At 39.8% G+C, this 20,754-nt stretch overlaps 1 protein-coding gene across 3 annotated transcripts in view; it reads left to right on the plus strand.

The window, feature by feature from the left end:
- Positions 1 to 20,754, plus strand: part of DOCK1 (dedicator of cytokinesis 1) — a 323,303-nt gene that overhangs the window by 86,887 nt on the left and 215,662 nt on the right. For all 3 annotated transcript variants that reach the window (XM_072871685.1, XM_072871686.1, XM_072871687.1), the window contains 3 exons: positions 981 to 1,087; positions 12,918 to 13,045; positions 15,615 to 15,710. In XM_072871685.1, the coding sequence (XP_072727786.1) occupies positions 981 to 1,087; positions 12,918 to 13,045; positions 15,615 to 15,710 (331 nt within the window). The remainder of the gene's footprint in view (positions 1 to 980; positions 1,088 to 12,917; positions 13,046 to 15,614; positions 15,711 to 20,754) is intronic.

Genomic DNA, 20,754 nt, shown 5'->3' on the forward strand with positions numbered 1-20,754 from the left:
TTTTAATCTAATTTGATTGCACAAACCCTTCTGTATATTGTCTGTTTTCATTTCTATGTTCTGGTCCGTCAAAATGAGGAAAAGAAGGATAAAGTAGAAATAAAATAGATAAGTATAATCTTAGTCTAACATTCCAATGACCTGAGGAACCTGGCATTTAGCGTCTGCTTGCCTGTACTGTAAACTTTTTTATGTGTACACTTATGCTTCCTATGGGCCTAGGGAGTACATCTTTGTAGAGTTTCTGGACTAAATCATAATTTTGATATGTGATAGCAAAAGTACTGGGAAAATAGACCAAATGAAAAATAGCAGGATTTGGCCTGTTTTACCCCAAACAGTACAGTTTTTCTGTCACTTAGAGTATTTAAATTGAGATTGAATAATACTTAGAAGTGAAAGCTTAATCGGAAAAACAAAAAAACCCCAAGATTTTAGGAAGCAATGCAAAATTATTGAAAAGTCTTAAAAATCTGTATTATGTGGGAGCTCAGCTGATGAGTGTGATGGTACCTTATCATCTTAAAATGTGTGTGTTTCTGGGGTGGTTTTGGTTTGGGTTTTTTTGGTGGGTGGTTTTTTTTTTTTTGGTTGGTGAAAGCTCGTAACATGAATTACCACTTTTTTAATTTTTGGCTTATACGGTCATGTACTGTTCCATTAGTGGTACGTGATGGTTGAAGTAAAGAGGCAATAGCACAGACAACTGAAATTTGAAATCTAAAACCTTAAATGAAACATGGGAAGAGAGTGTAAAACTGAGATAAAAGGGAGAGGGCAAAAGAAAAGACACAAAAAACTAAACAGACGTATTAAAGACACATTTCTCTGAAATTCCTGTCTGACTCTCTTATGTCTGGAAAAAAATGAGTTTGCTTGTCCAAAAGTGTGTAGTTGTTTATCTTGTTCTGTGCTATTGGATGTTTTTAACGTATTTTGGAGAGAGATTAATATGTTTTTACTTGCCTCTTTGTATGTAGCAAACTCTTTACTGAATTCATCCTAAACGTTCCCGTGAGCCGGCTCACAATCCAGAAGCTATACTGCTTGATAGAAATAGTTCACAGTGACCTCTTCACGCAGCACGGTAAGCAGGACCTTTGCAACCATTAAATTGTCGCATTATTCATTGTCTCCAGACCTCTGTCAGTGCAAGGTTTGTCCTTGCTGCCGAACACGGTGGAGGCTGTAAGCAATTAAGGTTGTTCCATTAGAAGGACAAGAAGATTTAAAATAAGTGAGGAATTGCTAATTGACACTTACTGCAGGTTATAGATCATAAGAAGTGAAAGCAAAAACTTGCAATTTTTAATTTAAAAGGGCACTAAGCATCCAGTGTTATTGGCATGTGTTATAACTTTAACTATGATATATTTTATCAAAAACTATTAATTCAGCTTTTGTCCTCAGGGAAGTTCTATGGAGAAAATGGAAGTTTTTGATGTCCTTTCTTTCCGAAGTGTCATTCTCTCCCTTTAAGCTGTCCCCTAGCTGAAGTAAAACAACGTATAAACCTTTTAGTGTGTCGTTCATCCATGCTTTCTTATTTTCTCTTTTTATATTAGTGGGCCAGTGAAAGGTAAGTTCAAGCACTTGTCTTACAGATTTCTTCATTTGAGGTGAAACGTTTTATTCTTTTTCTAGATGACTGCAGATTAAACTAACCTAAACTAAGTGTTTATGTGCTGTCAGAAGAAGTTAATGAGGGAGCAAATAGGCAATGGTTCAACGATAAAGGAAATGTGAAAGGATTCTTCTGTTAGATCAAAAATGCTGGGACCACGTGATGCAAAGTGCTGATAAAACAAACTTTTCTGGTTCTGATTTAAAATACGTTCTTGGTGGATTGGCTTTGTACTGGCAGGTCTTCTACCAGATCAGGGAATGTCTAACCAGCTATGTAACTTTTGCTGGATCTAGTAACTCTTATTTTCTTCCAGTTAGGAAACAAGTATAAAGCCAACACAATCTGTCCTGCAATTTATTGTGCTCCTTCATTTCACCAAACTGTGTGCATTTGTGCCTGGTGCAGTTCAGCAGCACCGCTAGAAGGTGGGGTATTGCATGGATCTGGTACTGACAACTGTGCAATTCAGTACGGTTGCTCTTTCCACTTCTTTCCACTTGAAGTTTTCTTTCTAATTTTGCACAAGTAGCAATGAAGAGTGATGTTCAAAGAACAAGCTTTTTGTTTTGAGGGCACTTTTTATTTAGACTGAATTTGCAGTAAGGTTATTCTCCAAGTTTATGATTTTTAACAAGTACCTGTAAAATTATTGGGTCTACATGATACATGTTACGTGCAAGTTTAAACCTTAAACTTTGGGTAAAGAAGAAAAAAGTCTAATGAGAAGTAAGACTGGAAGGTAGAGAACCTGGAGACTCTGAACCTTTCAAGAAACAGGTAGAGCTTTTCCATACAGAAGCCTTCAGTAGAGTTACAGTCTCACCTGAGCAGCAAGGTGTAACACAGGTTGTAAATTTACTTCCTGCAGTTATGGATGGTGATGAAGCAAGAAGAAATCTCTGAAAAACAGAGGCTACCAGCCATGTCACCACGTACTGCACCAGCAAGTCCAAAGCAGTTCAGCTTGATCTTTGTTTTTGAGATCTTCTTTTGAAATTATTCAGCCCTTATGAGCCACATCAAATGATTTTATTCTGAATTGCAGGGTTTGCAAGAATTAAAAGGAGGAACGCAGATGGAGTTGCTGGTGTTGGGGCTTGGGTAAAATGGTACTAGCCCCTCTGAGACCATTTTAGTGTTTGCTTTTTCAGATACGTACATCAATTACTCCTTCCCTTCATTCATTCTCAGCTCACTGTCTGTGTAGTAATATTTCCTTCTTCTGTCTGCTTTTAGGTTGAAAGGTCTTTGGGGCAGAAGTCAGTAATATCAGGTATTATACTTGACTGTCTTGGGTAGGAGGAAATTGAGAACTCAGATAAAACAAGAAATTATTACTATAAAAAGCACTCCTATGGAAGGCTATGGGGCACATTGTGTATTTACTATATTAATCTGTGACTTCCCTTATTCAACCAATTTCATTTTCAGAGGTGGGAGGAGAAATTGTGCGTGGCTGGTTTGTTTTTTAAACCAAACTCTCAAACTCAGCTGTTTGGATTGCAGCGAATGGTATAGTCCAACATTATTCTCTTGTAGAGCTCTTGAGAAATTTAAATGAATCAGTTTTAATAGCAGGGTCATTAATCTGAACTCAGTCCAGTTTTGTTGACAGAACAGTGCTACTTAATGGGTTTTGATCTTATCAGGAGGCTCCTAACCAGGGTTTTCCATGTCGCTAGCTGTTAAGAATGTCTTAAATCTAACGTGCTTCCGCTGACTTGCAATGGAGATTCAGGGCACGTCTGCTGCTCACGCTGCCCAGCTTGGCGCGTGTGGCACGGTCTGGCTGCGCGGGACGCTCGCCTCAGCCCGCTGCAGCTCAGCCGAACTGGAGCGGTGCTGTGCTCGAGAGGACGGAGCCTGGCACCGAGGGGGGCTCGCAGAGTTCGGTGCAGCAGTGACGCGGCTCTGGTAGCCTACACACCTCTGCGCTGCCCTCCCTTCTGTATGCTTACATGTGACCTCATATATGTATGTGGGTGTTTTTGTGTGTTGATAAGCAAAGCATTATCTTAAAAACTTCTCTTTCCACTGCTAATTCTCTACAAAGCTTGTGTCTGGAGAACCAGTTGTGCTGGGGAACCTTTCATAAACACTAAAATTCACTTGAAAATAAATTAAAGCCCTAGCCACAGCCTTTGTTAAATTTAGATATCCCCCCCCCCCCCCCCCTTGCTCTGTGGGTTTGATTTCTTATTACTAAAACATAGTTCGACTGCCTCTCCTCCTCCTTGTTGATTCAATAATTTTTAACTGATAGGCAATACTTTCATATAAGTATCCAACTAATCTGGTATCGTACTGCAGAAATGAGATTTTCTTTTCTAAAAGCAATATGCAGTACAGGATTGTGGAATTGATGGAAAGCTGTAAAATGTACAGAAAATCAAACAGCGTTTCATCAGTGCATTTCTGTTGGAGAAAAATGCTCTAATTCTGTGCTTTGAGAGGTCAAGGAAGATTTATTTGTGTCTCCAGAGGAATTAAAATTCAAAATACATTAATTTGTGAAGCTTGAAGGATTTTGGGGTGAGAGGGGGGTGTGTGTGAAATAGTTTGCCTAAAGCATTGTGCTTGAAGAACGATGTTGAGTGGTGGATGGTTCAGTGGTCTTTATGAAATCTGAAGAGTTTGGGACCTTGGATGAGAATGTACTATGGTGGTGTGGTTTGTATGTCTTTAAAAAAGGATGTAAAATATAGTTTTAAAATTTGTTCACTTTTCTGGTTATGTCATGTGCCATTTAGATGTTTCCTTCTGAAATTCAAGGTAACTTTTCTCCTTTGCAGAACGTGTACTTATTTTTAGTAAGCTTTCTTCAGCCCTGGCAGGAAAACCCTGCACATTCCTTAGGGTTTGGTGCTTTTGTCCTAACAGTGGCTCAGAATTGAGCCTTAGTACCAAAGGGAAAAAGAAAAATCAGTGTGTAGCTAGTCAGTCAAAGCAATGTTAAGCAGAGTGTGTGTGTCTGTGTGTATTTGTATATATATATTTGATAGGAGAAGAATAGCTAGGTGACCTCAAGGAGCATATTTTTCCAAGCTTGTGGTTGTTTACAGAGGCCGACAAGTAGAAATCATCTCTCTGTATAGACTAAATCTGTATCAGATCTTTATGCTTCTAGTATCTGTCCTTGAAACAACAAATATTCAAATATCACTAAGAAGAAAAGGTTTTCCTGTTGATTCTGTGCTAACATAAAGACAGCTGTTTCTGCCCATTTTCAGGGGTAATATTCATTGAGTTCAGGGCCTGTTTTGCACATCTGAGATGATCTGCCTTGTATCCCCTCCACGTTTGTATCAATAATCTGTTATGGCTTTTGCAAAATAAATGTGAATTTTTCTTCTGGAAAAGCATAAGGTTGCATCTTGTTTTTCTCGAGCACAGAAGATAATCCCTAACGTGACGATGCTCAATTGCTCTTTTTGTGTTCACACAGTAGACCTGTGTTCTACATTGGTTTAGTCTTTGTTCCCTTTCTTAACAGGAGGAAACGCTTCCTGGCAGGTCATTGAAAGGATCATTTAGTCATGGCTGCTGCAGAAGTTCTCCACAGTGCTTAGCACAACTATTTCCAAGGGCTAAATCACAGCGATGATCTAAAAGTGTGCCCTTTAGGAGGTTTTTCAAGAGCTGAGCTGCCATGTTTTCCCATACTCTCTATGAATGGTTTATCTCATTTTTGTGCATATATATTGCTCAGGTAGTGATATCAGCAGGATAAAGGATAGGTGTTAACAGAGAGATTGGCAGTCTGTGCTTTGGAGGAGTGTATTTGCCTCTTGTCCCACTCCCTGGTTTTTATAGAGAAGAAAATTATTGGGCAGAAGCCCTTTGCATAGGGGCTGATGCTTCTGTAGGGTCTTTGAACACCCCAGTGTTCATCTGTGCTCACTGGGATGCAGCTTTTTGCATGCAGCAAAGCATTTTAAATTGTCAGTGATTAACATCCTGATTCAGCAAGTTATTTGATTGTGAGACTTGAATAGAGCCTTAAATGTATTAGTTTAGACAAATACGTATACATTTTGCTCAGGGAGAACATAAGTATATCAATATGTTCTTACATATGCCATACATATATTTTATGTATGTATCTTTAAACATAAGATAAATATGAATATATAATAATTATATAAAAATAACTGTCTATGACCATATAGAAGTAAATGCATGTATAAATAAGTAACGCTTAGAACCCCTACCACAATAGCGTACATAGATCTGTTACGGTGCACACAAAATCTTTTTTGTCTGTGTAAAGCAGCAAAGTTTTGATTGAGAGCAACCCTGCACCTTTTCTTCCTTTCATGTCCCTCCCCCCTCCAAAAAACCCCCACCTCAAACACCAAAACAGAGGAAACATTTCTTTAGATTAGCACCTGAAACAATTCTGTGTTGTAAACATCTTCTGTAAGAGTATGTCCAAATAGAACGATGAATTTAAAAATTAGTGTGGAACAGTTTTATAATAACCTAATGCATGTTCTCCATTCTAAATGTGTAAGTACTTATGGTTGGTAGTTAAATGAAGAGTCTTATCCTTGCAAACTTCAAAATTTTGGTTTTATGTAAATAGTGATTTATCTGACTTGTTTCATCCCATAGAGTTGTTTGTATTCTCTGTTGCGTTGTTTTACAAATGACTTCCAGCTAATTACCAAGTGAGCTGTGTAGCTGCTGTATTCTTAAGTAGTTAGTAAATCTAGTGATTTCTCCATTAGGAGATTGTTAGTCTATTAAATACTAGTAGACAGCATATAGCATTTATAAGAGTTCTTACTGTTTAATTATGACTAAAATTACAAGCTTTGTCTCCATGCTGTGTAGCAGAAGCGAGGTTATGAAGCACAGGTTTTACTTTTTTGGCCACATTAACTAAATGAACCATAAAATAAATGCATGCATTTGTCAGTGTCCCTCCAAATGAAATGTTTTTAAATTGACAAATATTTATTGTGTGTATTTAGCTTCAGCATAGTTCCTGTGTCAGTGTTTCAGTTGAAGTCTTTGCTTGGATGCTCGTAAGTTGATAATGCCTCCTGAGCATCCTTTTATAAAGATTAATAATTTATTCTCACTGCACATTCCTGTGACATTAATCATTGTGGGTTGGACTTGTGCAGTAGAGAACAGATGTCGAATTATTGTTGTCTGTAATCATTGTGCATCATACTCGTGAGCTATCTTCAGAGCTGGCTTTTGAGCAGGAGACTAATGTTATAGGCTATAGATTTATCAAGGTTGCCTATTAGTCAGGGCTGGGAGGTGTTTGTGACAGGCAGGCTGGTGAAGGTTAACCTTTCCTCTTCTGTACTTCTAAGTAATGAAGATACAGTTGATCAACCCAGTGTTTTTCAAAATACTTTATAGCAAAGGGTGTACTTAAAATCTTATCTCCTCATAGAGCATATTACCATAGTACTAGACTTGTTTAAAAATATATAAAGATATTTGTGTGTGTTGGTGGGTTCCATCTTTGGATTTTGTTGCCGTCTAAATCTTGTATTTTAATAGAAGTATCTGGAAAACCTTGAAATGATGGAATTGTTTCAGTAGCTGTTTCTGCTTCAATTCAAAGTGAAGCTGGGGTCTGTTGTGTGTAGAAACCAATGGGACAAAGATACCGGTCTACCGGATGGGGTCTCCTGGAAGGGACTTTGCAGCGAAGGAGCCACGGTGCCGAGGGGCAACACCCGAGCCCGCTCCAGCTCCAGCGGCGCGGGGCACCCTTGCATCGGTGAGGGCTGGCTGCATGCTGCGCCGTCTTCACAAGAGCCTGGGCAGCAGGGCTAGGGAAGTTCTTCTGGCCTTTAAAACTGGCCTTTAAAACTTGGCCTTTAAAAACTGCAGGAAAGGAAAAGTATGTAAAAATCATCCAGTAGGTAATATGATTTTATTACCTGCGAGATGCCGAGTATCATGAAGTACTCCTTTGATTTTTAGGCATAGCTTTTGTCTTTCCCATTGGCAATATTTATTCCTTTTCGCTTACTTCAAAGTAAGCTCTATATCGGTATTTCTTCCTGAGCATAAAAGTTCCATTGGTAATTTGAGGGCCAAGCAATCTTTAGAAAGATTTCACAGCCTTGGTGCTTGCATGGTTCTCTGGGGTGTGGGTGTTTGGGTTTTTGGTTGTTGGTGGTTTAGGGGCTGGCTTGTTTGTTTGTTTTTAAAAATCTGGGAGGGATTTGGATCTCTTTTCAGGTACCCAGCACACCTTGACACTTCGTTTTATCCTCCCGTGTTTATAACCTGCACCAGCTACAAACCAAACAGCAGATGTTCACAAGTTGTTGAGGAAGGCAGAGAGCCTGTAAGGTGGTAACTGAGGAGCATTGTCAAGTCTACCCAAGGGAACTTAGTCTCTTGTATAGGTTGTGTAATTCCAAATGAAGTAGTATGACAAATCAATTAGTTTTTCCTTTCTCAGAAATTCAACTTGAATACCTTCCCTATTGATTAGAGCGTACTCTAGACAATCTAACTCAAAGGTGACATAGCTGCAATTTTCACCTTCTGCATGCTTGCAGATATTAAATTGATCTTTGACCGTTCTCTACTAGTGGGGCTTAACGGGGACGTGAAACATTTTCAAACCTCTAATTAGGGGCCTTTGTAAGTTATTAAAGATTGATTCACCTCGCAGGCTTTACAAAGGCACGTTCATATGTCATTGCTGGAGTGCTTAGCAACTGGGTGTCAGTGTTCTTTCTCTCCCCTGCGTTTGGTGAAAGGAGTATGCTACACCACTGTGTTGTGGGTTTTTTTTTCTTAATCTGCTCTTTTCTTTCCAAGTTAGTCAGAAGCTAAGGTAACGACATGTACTGAGGTTTCACACATACGGAGGCCCAAGGCTGCAATCACAAAGCATCTCTGGGGCAAACAGGCTGAGCTGAACTAGGCCATTCGTTGGGTTGAAATTTATATGGAAAGTTTTGACCTGCATCCGTCTGGTGAGTCCTGTCATGTAAGAACAGTCTGAGTATTTGAGCAAGGAAGGGAACGTTTTTTGGGATAGGAGTGAGTGATCAAGGGCTGCAGCAGTTCAGAGGCAGAAGTTTAAAGCAAGTGTAAAATGGTGATTATATGAAATACATGGTGAGTCAGTACCAGGAAAACCTTCTTTATGTAATGGCTAGATCTTCACTCAGATTTTTTTTTTTCTTTTTTTTTCCTATTCAGGAGGGTGCTGTGTACTTTTGTTTGTTTGTTTTCTTTTTTAGCTAAGGTTATGCATTTGAAATATGTGACAGCAAACTATTATTTTAAATGCACATTATCATTGTCTATCATATTAGGGCAGTTTGGAGACTTCACTTCTGTATAAATAGCTTTAGATCATTTAATGAGCATCCTGGTAAATAAGCTCTTTCAGTGAGGTCCATTCTGTTTAGGCATTTTTTTTGCCACCACCTCCGTTCACTTTTAATATTTGTGTAGATTTAGAATAATATAGTTGTAAACAAATAATGGGAACTTATGATGAAAGTGTTTCTCTGTTACTAGATTTGGATCTCTTGTAATCCAATTCTCTGCTACCTAATGGAAATGAATGTGAGGGGATGTGATGGAGTCATGGCTAGGTATATTTCCCCATGTAAATACACTGCAGGGTCTAATGTCTGTTTCTTGAGGCAAAAATTTCAACAAACGCACCATGATTTTTCTCCTTTTTAAGCTATAAAGCTGGAGGTTAAATGACCAAGAAGCAACTAAATAGAAAAACTCTGCACTGAAGAAACTAACTCTTCAAAGTACTTTCTTTGAATGAGAGCCCTCTCGTGCATTCCTAGTGAACACGTACTTCCATGAGTCACTTGAGACTGAAGAATATTTCTCTTGAACTACTAGAAGCTGGGTGTGCTTATACACTGTTATTTCTCATCCTCCATGTGTGAGCTTACAAGGCAGAAAGAGGATGCTGCTGTTTCAGTTTGTCTCTAGCATCTCGTTGAGATGGAGTGCGCTCTGTTCTGCATTATAGCATGGTTTTTCTTGATCATGTTTTATGTCAGTGACTTTTATTTTTCCCCATTGTGCAGTTTGTGAGAGCAGGATTCCAGCCTTTGTGCCGTGTATCTTGCTGTAGGGACGAGTTCGTGAGGGTGCTCCTCCTGTAACTCTCTCCTCCTCTGCAGGAGACAGAACGTGGCTGTGGTCACTGATGACCTGGGAGTTCTGAAGCAGCTGCAGAGAATAGTTCAAGTCATTGCAGTTGGACCTTATGGCACTGGCTGGAGGCTTCTGCAGACTTTGGGCAGAGACTGTTTCCCTATGAAGTCCATCTTTGTGTCATCCATCCTGTTTTCTTCTCTTTTTTAGTGGCAAAAGCAAGTCCTCTTGAGCCCATACCTTATCACTGAGACTCATCAAGTTTGAATAATTTTAGCCTAGGCACTGAGTTTTTAATGCCTGTATCATTTTTTTCACTGCAAGCCAAAACACACCACCATAAGCATGTATTGATTTCTTCATCCTTGGCACCCCTTTGCCTCCTGGCTGTCAGGTTTTTTTTCTGGTACCTGCAGTGCATATTTTAGCACTGGCGATACTGCCTTGTCCATCCCATGCTTGTAACCAGCAGACTGTCAGCTGGGCCTCAGGTTTCACTATGGAGGGATTTTGAAGTTGGCAGCTGTGTGGGGCCAATGCAATGCACTGGGTACTCTGTTACAACAGTACCTTCTACAGCACTGACACCTCTGCACCCGGGATACTCCTAAATACTGACGGGAATCATCAGGAGTGGTCGAGGGTGGAAGTGCACATTCTGTCTCTGGGTGTCTGTTCAGCAAAAGATGAAGCCAGTAAAGGTACTTCATTCTGGTGAATCAAAGCCAGGGTCACCGTCTTTTGATGATGCAGATCTTCATCACCCTTTGAGCTACTGGTATTTGTTGTAGCTTCTCAGCACCAATTTGCTCATTCTGTAACTCCTGCCTATCCTGACCACTTCGGGGTGCCAGTTATGTCCACTGCAAAAGGACAGAGCCTAAATGTGTATCAGTAAGGGAATGTTTGGTTGCAGAAGGAGCTTCTGCTGTTGAGTAGCACTCTACTACTACCAAGAGGAGGCTTCCTAGTGCTGAAAGCGTTACTTTGAGCTATTGATCTCTTGGCTTCTCAGGAAGGTGTTAGGTATAACCCTAAATGAGTGCTTTCACATTGCACTATGGGGTCATCCCCTCTTAATGGAGGTTAATCTCCAGTTTTCATTTTTTACTCTTGTGCCTCCTGCTGTGGTCTGTATGTTACTCATGCTCTTGAAGTCGGGATGGTGATGCTTATTGGTCCCAAACTATTTAAAATCCTCTTAAATAAAGACTTAATGGAGTGTTCATAAGCATTTCTGAATGTTCAGCTTTTCAGCTGAGACAGGTCTTCAGCTTTTGTGTGAAAATAATCTCTAAGCAATGATATAGTCATGAGGGACAGCCATGAAGCCTCCTCTTGTGGTCATCCATATGCCATCAAGTCTAAGCAATTTGAGTAGTATCACTAAGAAAAAAAGTCAGTGTGTTATATATTTTGTGTGGCTGTCAAGAGCTTCATCCATATTTCCCCAGGTACTCTATAATTAGAGATCTCACGGGCCAACGGCCAATGTAGCATTTGACAAAGTGAATTCTTCAGTTGTGTTTTCAGAGATTGTTGGCCAGGTGGATTTTATAGTACAACAGCAGCTTTTTGGAGTGACCCATGTTGTGATAGTGTATGCCCATGTGTCAGGAAAATAAAAATTTCTTAACGGTAACTATTGTTTTTCAAGATCCTTGGTTCACGTGCATATACACACGTAGCTGTGCTGCTTTCTGTCTGTCTTACGCATATGACTTCTCTGAGAAAAAGCTGCCTGCCAGCTTGGTAATCCAGCCCTTTTAGTATAGGGACACAGTACTCCTTCCTTTGGGCAAAGCAGAGCTCACACCTTCTTTCATATGTACATGAGATAGTTGGGCAGATCGGTAGGGAAAGGGACTTGGGAACTGGTGTCTAGTAGGGTAAGGCAGCTGGAAAAGTCTCATGGTTTTCTTCTGTTCTTGTTTTACAATGTTATTTAGAAGAGGTGGAAAAATACCAAAATGCTCTTAATTCCTCCTTGTCCCTTCCGACTCTCCTTTCCCTCACCCCCAAAATATGTTTTAGTACTATGCTGATGCTATATACACTGTGTAATTTGATCATCATTATTTCTTCTTGAGTAAGTCAGGCTCTGATGAACAAGAATAACCAGTTCCCCTCCTTTGGGCATGGATTTATTTGGGGGCTGGTAATGGGGGAGGCTAAAGGGCTTTAACTTAATTCTTTCCTGCTTTTGCGGATAAAGTGTGCATGCTTCCAGTCTCATGCTGTGGTTGGTTGCAGCTGATGCCACCATACAGAAGGCAGGCATCTCTGGCTGTGCCATCTCTCCTAAAGGAGAAAGAGCATGGTCCAGGGTTAGGAGTGAACCCAAGGTCCCTGCTCTCCCTCTGTGCAAGACAATTTGCAGGTGATACGTTAATTAGCTTCATTAGATCGGTGCCCCAGTGTTACCTGCTGGTAGGTTTAGGAGTATCAGTCTTCGCCTTATTTCCCTTACGTTCTTGACTTGAGCCAAAATGTGGAGCTCCATTATTTAGCCCATGTCCATTTTCCTCATCTTCCCTATCTCTCTCTGCACGTCCTGTACTTGCCTTGTACAGGCAACTACATCCGAATACCAGCATAAAGTATTTCAGCAGCTGTTTTTGAGCTATAAAAGGCCATGTCACGCAGCTGAATGTTAATCTGAATAGCAACATACATCTCAGTGAATCACGTTTGTATGGTTAGGCTGTGCTGCATTGGTAACCAGTACAGGTAAGGTAGAAGAAGTTTAATCCCCCTTGCCAACACTCAACCAGTCGAGCAAGTGTGAAGCTAAGCTTGTACGTAATGCTTTGTGTAATGTTCTGTGATGGTGCCGGATAGGTCCAGTTAATCAGCGGTTTCAGGCAGAGGCAGTTAACATCAGTGAGACCACGCAAGTACTTTCCTGAACTGGGGCTGGTGGCGGCGTGGGTGGGAGGGTAGTGCTTGTCTGAGCATTCTTAACCTAATGACTTCATTTTTGCTTGCTTATAACTTTTTCAGGTTTTTTATGGTTTTGGTTGAAGAGCAGGTGACTGGAAATCTGGAAGTTACCTTCTTTTTCCCTTTTTTTTTTTTGTCTTATGTAAGCACTGAAGCAGATTGGCTATTTAGGCAGTGCTATGAAGTTATTTCAAGCTGTGTATGTAACCTTATGTTTTGTGTGCAGACTGCAGGGAAATCTTGCTGCCAACAATGACAGATCAGCTGAAGTATCACTTGGAAAGACAAGAAGATTTGGAGGCTTGTTGCCAGTTGCTGAGTAACATCCTGGAAGTGCTTTACAAGAAAGATGTGGTTAGTATCATACGATTCCGTGATGATTAGCACTTAAAAGAAATGGATCGTAGTAGAATGAATTAAGTGGGTAATTCCTGATGGCTCAGATTTTATTTTCTCCCACCCCCCCAGTCTCTTTTAAGTTTTCTTTTTAGGGATCCAGTGATGAGGATGTGTTGTGTGACATCTCAGGATGTTTCTTACTGTTTCTGAGGCGCATCCAGTACAGCACTGTTATCCAATAACGCTTTTCCAGACACTGGTTAGATAGTGAGTAAACAGATATTCTTAGGAGTTCAGCCTTCCATGGTGTCTAGCCTCTGCCAGGCAGAAAATGTTTGTTTTGGTGTGGTGTTTTTTTGGTTGTGGGGTTTTTTTTTGTTGTGGTGTGTGTTTTTTTGTTGGGGTTTTTTGGGGGTTTTTTTCGGTTGGTTGGTTGTTGTGGGGTGTTTTTGTTGTTTTGTTTTTTTTTTTTTTCCCCATGAGCATTTTGGGAAATGCCCATTTGAGTTTTATTGATACTGGCCTGCTAGGCCAGCCTGAAGGAGGTAGGTAAGTAGGGGGGTGTGTGTGTGTGTACACACACGCGCGCACACACACGCACACACACATATATATATATATATGAACATACACTTTTGTTGACACAGCAAACTTGTTTAGCTTTTTGAAGTGCCATTTCAAGTTGGCTAGTAGAATTCTCCACCTCAGTAAGAGAGAACCTGAATTGGAAAGTGGTGGCTTCTGCATGAATATTGTAACTAGTGTAGTTGTCTTATCCATTCAGAATGTAAACGTATGAGACGGTTGCGCATGAGAACCTGTGCAGTGCCCTGGGCTGGTATGCAGATGTGTAGCTTGCGTAATAGTCCCTTTTTTGTCTTCTCTTGACTTCACACAAATATGCAAATATTGGTGCTTTGCCGGAGAGCTGCAGTGGTTTGATGCTCTCTTAAAGGAGTTTGGGCTGAGGCTGCTGCCTGAACCTTCAGTCCTATGCAGAACCATACAGTAATTGAGTTGGAAAGGACCTCAGGGATCAGCTACTCACATCGTATCTAGCATCTTATTTGACTATGTTTTTTGGGCTTGTTGTGATTTTGTTTCTTTTTTAAAGTAGTTCTGTGTGACTGCTTCAGAGAGTGGGTTATTTTAAAAAAGAAACTTGGTTTTGACAGCTTCCTGTCACTCTGTTGGCTGCGTTTCTCTCCGTGGTAGCAACTCACTTGCAGCTCTGGCATCTCCTGGGCTGAGCCCGGCTGGAGCAGAGCCGAGGGCTGCCCTGCACGGCTGTCGGTTAGCGGCCGGCTGCGAGGGGGCTGCAGAAAATAGATACCCATTTGCCAACGGAGCAGGGGGATGGAGAAGGGGATGGGGAAAGGAAGGGAAACACTGCGAGTGAGGAGTGATGTAAAGTAAAATCGAAAAGGGGCAGGAGCAGCATGAATGCTGGGAATGCAAAGAGGAGGAGAGTCTTGGAGAGAACTCATAGGAGAACAAGGAGAGCTGAAGGGTGGAGAGGAGCAGGGTGCTGAGACAGATGCATTCTGCCCTGCAGATGCTCTTGGTACCAGAATTGCAAGGTTTATCCCAAAGACAGATCTGTCAGCAGCAGGAAGCAAAGTCTATACTGGAGCAGTAGCTGTGTGTATATGTACTGGTGATGGCTCGTTCTTCAAATATGCAAATACATTTTTCATATATGCAAGTCTGCCTTTGGTAATTAAGCATAATCCAACGATAAGATGTGGGTTATTATACAGATCCAAGGGCAAGAAAGCAAATGGTTCATGGGAATGTTTGATGGTTAAGAAGCAACACAAAGATGCTGCTTTATTTAGAAAATTATCTGGGAAAACACTTACAAATATTGGCTATAGAATTGTTTCCCCTTTCCATCTCACAGAACCCTTTTGAAGTCATCTTCTTCAGACTAATGAAAACTATGAAGAAGCCTGTTCATAAAGTAAAAGATGGGAGCAGAGCTCCTCTGTTTCTTTGTCCTTGTCATGAGTTTTTGGCTTCAGTTCCTGTAGGCATCATTCTGCATGAGGTTTCTGAACTTGTTCTTAAAAGCCAGTTGCACTACATATTTCATTTTCAGCTCTTTCAAAAATAGTGGCATTACTTCTAATACAGAAATATTGATTTGAAACAATTGACTGAAATTAAAGTTCTTTAACCAAAGTTTTGCTTTGCGCTTCTGTTTCTTTTAATTGAGCTGTGGCAGAATAGCCCCCCCCGATTTGGTAATGCCTGTGGGCTTTTAATGTTGGAAAAATGACTTAGGAAAATAAAATTATTAGGTAACTAAATGTCATAGGCTTTGCTATATTTCCAGGGACTTGCTTTTCATTTAAATAATTGTAACAGAACATGTTAATTTATCAGTAACATGTATTAATAAAATAGACTTTGCATGGTGTTTGTTAAAATGGGAGACTATTTTTCTGCTTTTGCTCAACAGCAGTGAGTGATATTTTATTTAACTTTCACAAGACAGGCAGATTTAAAGGCAAACATAAATAGTCCAATTGTGTTGGTGTCTGTTGTATCTAGTTACCACTAATTTATTCTTTTTCCTTAGGGGCCAACACAACGACATGTCCAGATAATCATGGAAAAGCTACTGAGGACAGTAAACAGAACCGTCATTTCCATGGGACGTGATTCGGAGCTCATTGTAAGTGTCTCTTGATGTAAACTTAAATACCTCTGTCACATCTTTTTGAACCGGACTGTAATAGGATTTAAATCCCAGGTGACCCAAAGCAATCAAAACCTTCTGTAACTGTCTTTGTGTTCAGTAAGCTGTAAAATGTTGGCTTGTTATTTTTCTGTGGTTTACACAGGGGGAGGAAAAATACTTTAAAAAAATATCGGTGGCCAGGTGATTAGCCAGATTTTAGATGTCTGTGTTAACCAAAATGATGTGTTGTTTGTAATTAGTCAGCTGAAAAGTGTGGAAACGAAAGACTTATGTGTTTGTTACTACATTAGCAATCATTTGACTCTACAAGCTTTTACTTGCCTTTTTTGACTACAACTGAGATAACCAAGATAATGGCAGTATGCGAATGATTGAAGAATAGAGCCCCAAATTACCAGGTTTTGAAAAACTAGAGGAAGGGCTGATGCAGTAGCTGCAAGTTATCATGTTCCACTTCAGTGGCATAGGACTGTGATTGTAAAGCCTGACATTTGAATTTTTCAACTGTATCATTAATATTGGTCTAAATAATGAAAAAAATAATGAGGCCTATTGATATCTAAAATGGGGATAGATCTTATTTGGTTTTGGGAGTCTCACTGTGTGTTTGCCTTTACCTTATATTCTTCCTTAGGTGTCTGCATCTGGCAACTGATATATCGGAAACTGGTCAAAGTGGACCAGATTTCTCATCTGTCTGAGTAGCTGTCCTTCTGTTCTACATTTAATTTGGTTCAGTTTGGTTGGATACACTGATTTCTTTTTTAAAAAAGGATTTTTTTTGTTAGTCGGATATGTCTGAGTCCATTAGCACTTTCTTTTTTTGATCTCCCCTTTCTTTTCCGCTTTTATTTCTCTGTGTAATTGCACACAGTGATATTTGACTTTTCATGACAATGCTCTCTGTCCTCAGCACATCTTACTTACCTACTGCTGTCCCATTTACTTGGCATATGGTGGTGCTTGTGTCTGCAAACATACTACAATTTCAGTTTCGTCTTTAGTGCGTCATCCACTAACTTTTTTTGTCTTCCACTTTTATCACTTGGATTTGCAATAATAGTTTTTGTCATAAGAAGGTGATAATGGATCACCAGATCCATTGTTGGAGCAAGAAATGGTTGTAAGTAGAGATCATTCTTACAGAATGTTACAACGCTGGGACGCAGTACCAGTGAGAGGAAGACAAAAGGTTTTTATGTTGTTGTTACATTGTGTGTTACCACGGACATTATTAATAATATGCAGAATACATATCTTAATGTCTTTCTGTACAGGGGTACAAAACTTCTTCCCCCAGTTGTGCAGAAGGTGTAGGCTTGTAAGACATACACACAGGAAACGTCTTCTGTTACGGTTAGGATGTGAATTAATTATTGTTTTGTTTGAACATGATTTAGGTGATATTTTAAAATGTTAATTATTCCTTTTGCATTTATCAAATTATATTGGAAAACTTGTCCTGTATATATTTTAACTAAGTACAGTTGTATTAAAAATATCCATAGTGATCATGAATACACCTTGAAATCACTCTATCCGCACACTCTGTAATTATGCAATGAGTATTAATAGGACCGGGTATTTCCAAGGAGTACTTACTCCTGTCTTAAAATTCAGTCTGTTCCTGAAAGGATCCTCCTGTGATCAACCAGTAACAATTCATTTTTGTGGCGTCAGCAAAGTAGCAAGAGTAAAATGCAAGTGATAACTAGCAAGCATAACCTGACCCTTCTTGGATCAGAATCAGGTTGCAATTGTGTATTAACTTTTCTTTTGTCAATACTAGTATAGTTTTACCTGGAACTTATATTAGAGAATTAACCATACAGGATGAGTAGAAGGAAGGAATTTTAAATATAAAGGATCTTCCAGAGGCATAGTTCGAGTAACGATAACTTTTTCAAAAGAAGTAAAATACAGGACATAGCAATTTGTTTCTTATACAACAAAACCTATATTGGTGTACTAAAGCTGGCATGTTTTTACCTTGAAGAAATACTTAGCTGTGTCATCTTCATCCAGAACCTAATGTTGCATAATACACTTTAAATATAAAAAAAGACCTTGGATCAAAAATACTGAGAAATTGGCATTTACTCCTGTAGACGTGAACTATATATACGTTAAGATTTATCAGCTGTTAGCTTCATTCTGGAAGCATTCCTCTGAGGATCCTGCTTTGAAGAGCTCAAACGAATGGAAGATGCAGTCCTTCTCCTCTGAGCCAAGACTTCTTTTCTGTTAGGTAGCAATACACAAACATAGATTCATAGTCCCCTTGCCCTATCAATCAAGTTTGTTTAATTTCATGTTCTTTATAAACCTCTGTTCTAATCACTGTGGAACTACTGTGGCATTTGGGATGCGTGAACTTTGGGATCTATAGGGGTAAACGTCAAAGACAATTGGTTTGTAGAAATGGTTTCAGTTGGTATTTTAATAACATTCTTTGTATACACGTCTCAGTTTGAGGCTTGCGTGACTTACTCTCATGTTGGTTTTGACTGTGTGATAAGTCAGTGAGAGCTGGTGTTTCTGAGAGGCCAGAGTTTTATGTGATCAGCAGAGGACTGTAAAGAATTTAAGCGGTCAAGTTAAAATGCAGTTATCTTGCAACAGAGGTGGTGGAAGTGGAATGCTTAAATATGATGTGATTTTACATAGTGAACAACAATCTTCAATAGAAGATGAGGTTGCTAGATGTCCTGGTGTAATGGGAACATAAGACACTAAATTTACTGTTTCAGGAGGATATGCAATTAGAGGCTATTAAAGATACCGTAAATAATTCAAATGACTTCTCTACATTATAGCCTATGGATAGGGTTCTGTATCTCTGATACTGAATAACTGTTACCGGGTCAGTTTCCTTTGGAAAAATGTTGAGGCAGGATGGATGAGTTATAGTACCTACCTGGCCAAAACCCTGAGCTCCAGTGGAAGGCAAGGGACCAGCCTGCAGCGATGGCGGTACCTGCACACTAACCTGTGTCAAGGTATTTGCTGCACTGTGTTACAAACATTCCACCTTAATCCAGGAAATAAAAAAGGATTTTGGTAACTCTTACCTAACGCCTACCATATCTCAATCTGAATATGAGGGTATTGGGTATGATCTTTTAAAGGTTTTTGGCCTTCAGTATTCTTCAAAGCTGTATCTCGCATCTGTGGCAAAGTTTCTGTGTCTAAACCTTAAATTGCCAGTTAACCCAGTTTAATTACAGGAGGTGCCTTTTCTACAGTGTTGAACAGACTGGAAAGATTCTCCAGTAGTCTCTTTTGACTTTGCACATCTCTTTTTTTTTTTTTTTTTAATTTTTGCTTCCTTAAATGTATGAGTTTCTAGATAAAAATCATAACCTATTTTTATCATATGCCTTCAAAAAAGAATTATCTTGAAATAAGATAGACCAGTTGTAAGAAGAAAAACTAGACAATAAATAAAACAGAGTATAAACGATAGACTAAAATCTGATTTGACCATAATTTTGGTAGAAGGTGGTAGCAAGAAGAATTTAAGTTAACGTTTGTGATACTGCACACTCTCTTCTAGCCTTCAGAACTTGTAAAAAAAAAAAAAAAAAAAAAAGAAAAACCAAAAAACCCAAACCCTCAGTTTCACCGGTGTCTGTATTAACTAAGATTAAGCACAGTCTGGCCACTTATACAGGTCGTTTCAATGAAGGCAGTGAATTTACATGCTTGGAATTTAGCATTAGTTTCCAGCCTGCCATGTCAAATGAGTTTCTAACATGCAAGAATTAAAAATCTTATCACCATTTTAATACTCATTATTTTTGGCAACTTTTTCCTGTGGAAGTCTCACTGGCGATTTGTACTTGATCTGTTTGCTAACTGAGTGGAGGCTTCTGTGCATGTTACGGTAGTGAAGGTAAGAACGAGATGCAGCCTGTGGGTGCCGAGTTGTCTGATGCAAGGTCGGGGTTCATTGCTGCTCACAGAAGTTGGCTGCTTTGGGCTACTTTTGCACGTGCCTAGAGGTAGTCCTGCTTATGGCGCAGTAAGAAGTCACCTGTAACAAGATCACAAAACCTTTCCTACTGAAGAACATGTTGCCTGAAAAAAAAAAAGTAAATTGAACATGCTTCCTTGAATCTCTTTTTTTCGAAGGATAATTTTAAACCATCTCTTTCCTTGCCTAGTAACTTTTGAAGACTGTTGCGTTCCATGCGAGTCAGCATATTGGCTTCCTTCAGTAAATCAGAACTGACCGGCCGCGATGGCAGGTCCAAAATGAGTCACGACTACTCCCTGCTTCCTTGTGGTCAGCAGCTTGGTATGTTTTTCATTTACAAAGCCAAGAAAAACAAGCTAGTTGCTGAACTCTTTAATTTCAGAAAGGACATCCAGATGGGGTTTTTGGATCCCTGTGTGTACAATTTTTGGAAGATACTTCAGTTGGCAGATTTGTGCAACTGTATGGTCATTGTCTATTAAATAGACAATCTTGGTTCCTTTACATGGTGGAACAAATCAAATTCCATTTTGATACAGAAGAAAATCTAGCTCGTAGATGTACGAGCAAAGAGCGTAGGACGTGGCTTTACTCCCAAGAGACTCTGTCCTTAAGAGCAGTGGCTCTGAAAAATGCAGAGTGGTCTATGGTGAACAAAGTCAGTGTGAACACCTGCTGTGAGCAGGGAAAAAATGCCATTTTAGATTCTCCTGGGATGTGCGACTAGGAAGCAGTGGACAGGAGAGGACTTTACGACTTTACTGGTGAGTGGAGTTTTTCCCATGTTGCATTTTTCCCCCCTCTACACTTTAAAACAAGGATGCGGTGAAACGAAAACAGAAATGCTGCAGAAATCATCAGAAAGTAGAGAAAGTAAGTGATTTATGGTGCGAGATGTGAAATCCGTCTGAGGTTAATAGAAAGATTTAGAGGTGTCCCTTGGTGGTAGTGAAGGAGAACCTCTGTAGGGTGAAGATGACGCCTGTCAAAGGGAAGAGAAGGAGCTGGTGACAGCACTGGAGAGTGAGAAGCATAACG

The sequence above is a fragment of the Ciconia boyciana genome, chromosome 8, assembly GCF_034638445.1.
Source record: "Ciconia boyciana chromosome 8, ASM3463844v1, whole genome shotgun sequence".
NCBI lineage: Eukaryota > Metazoa > Chordata > Aves > Ciconiiformes > Ciconiidae > Ciconia > Ciconia boyciana.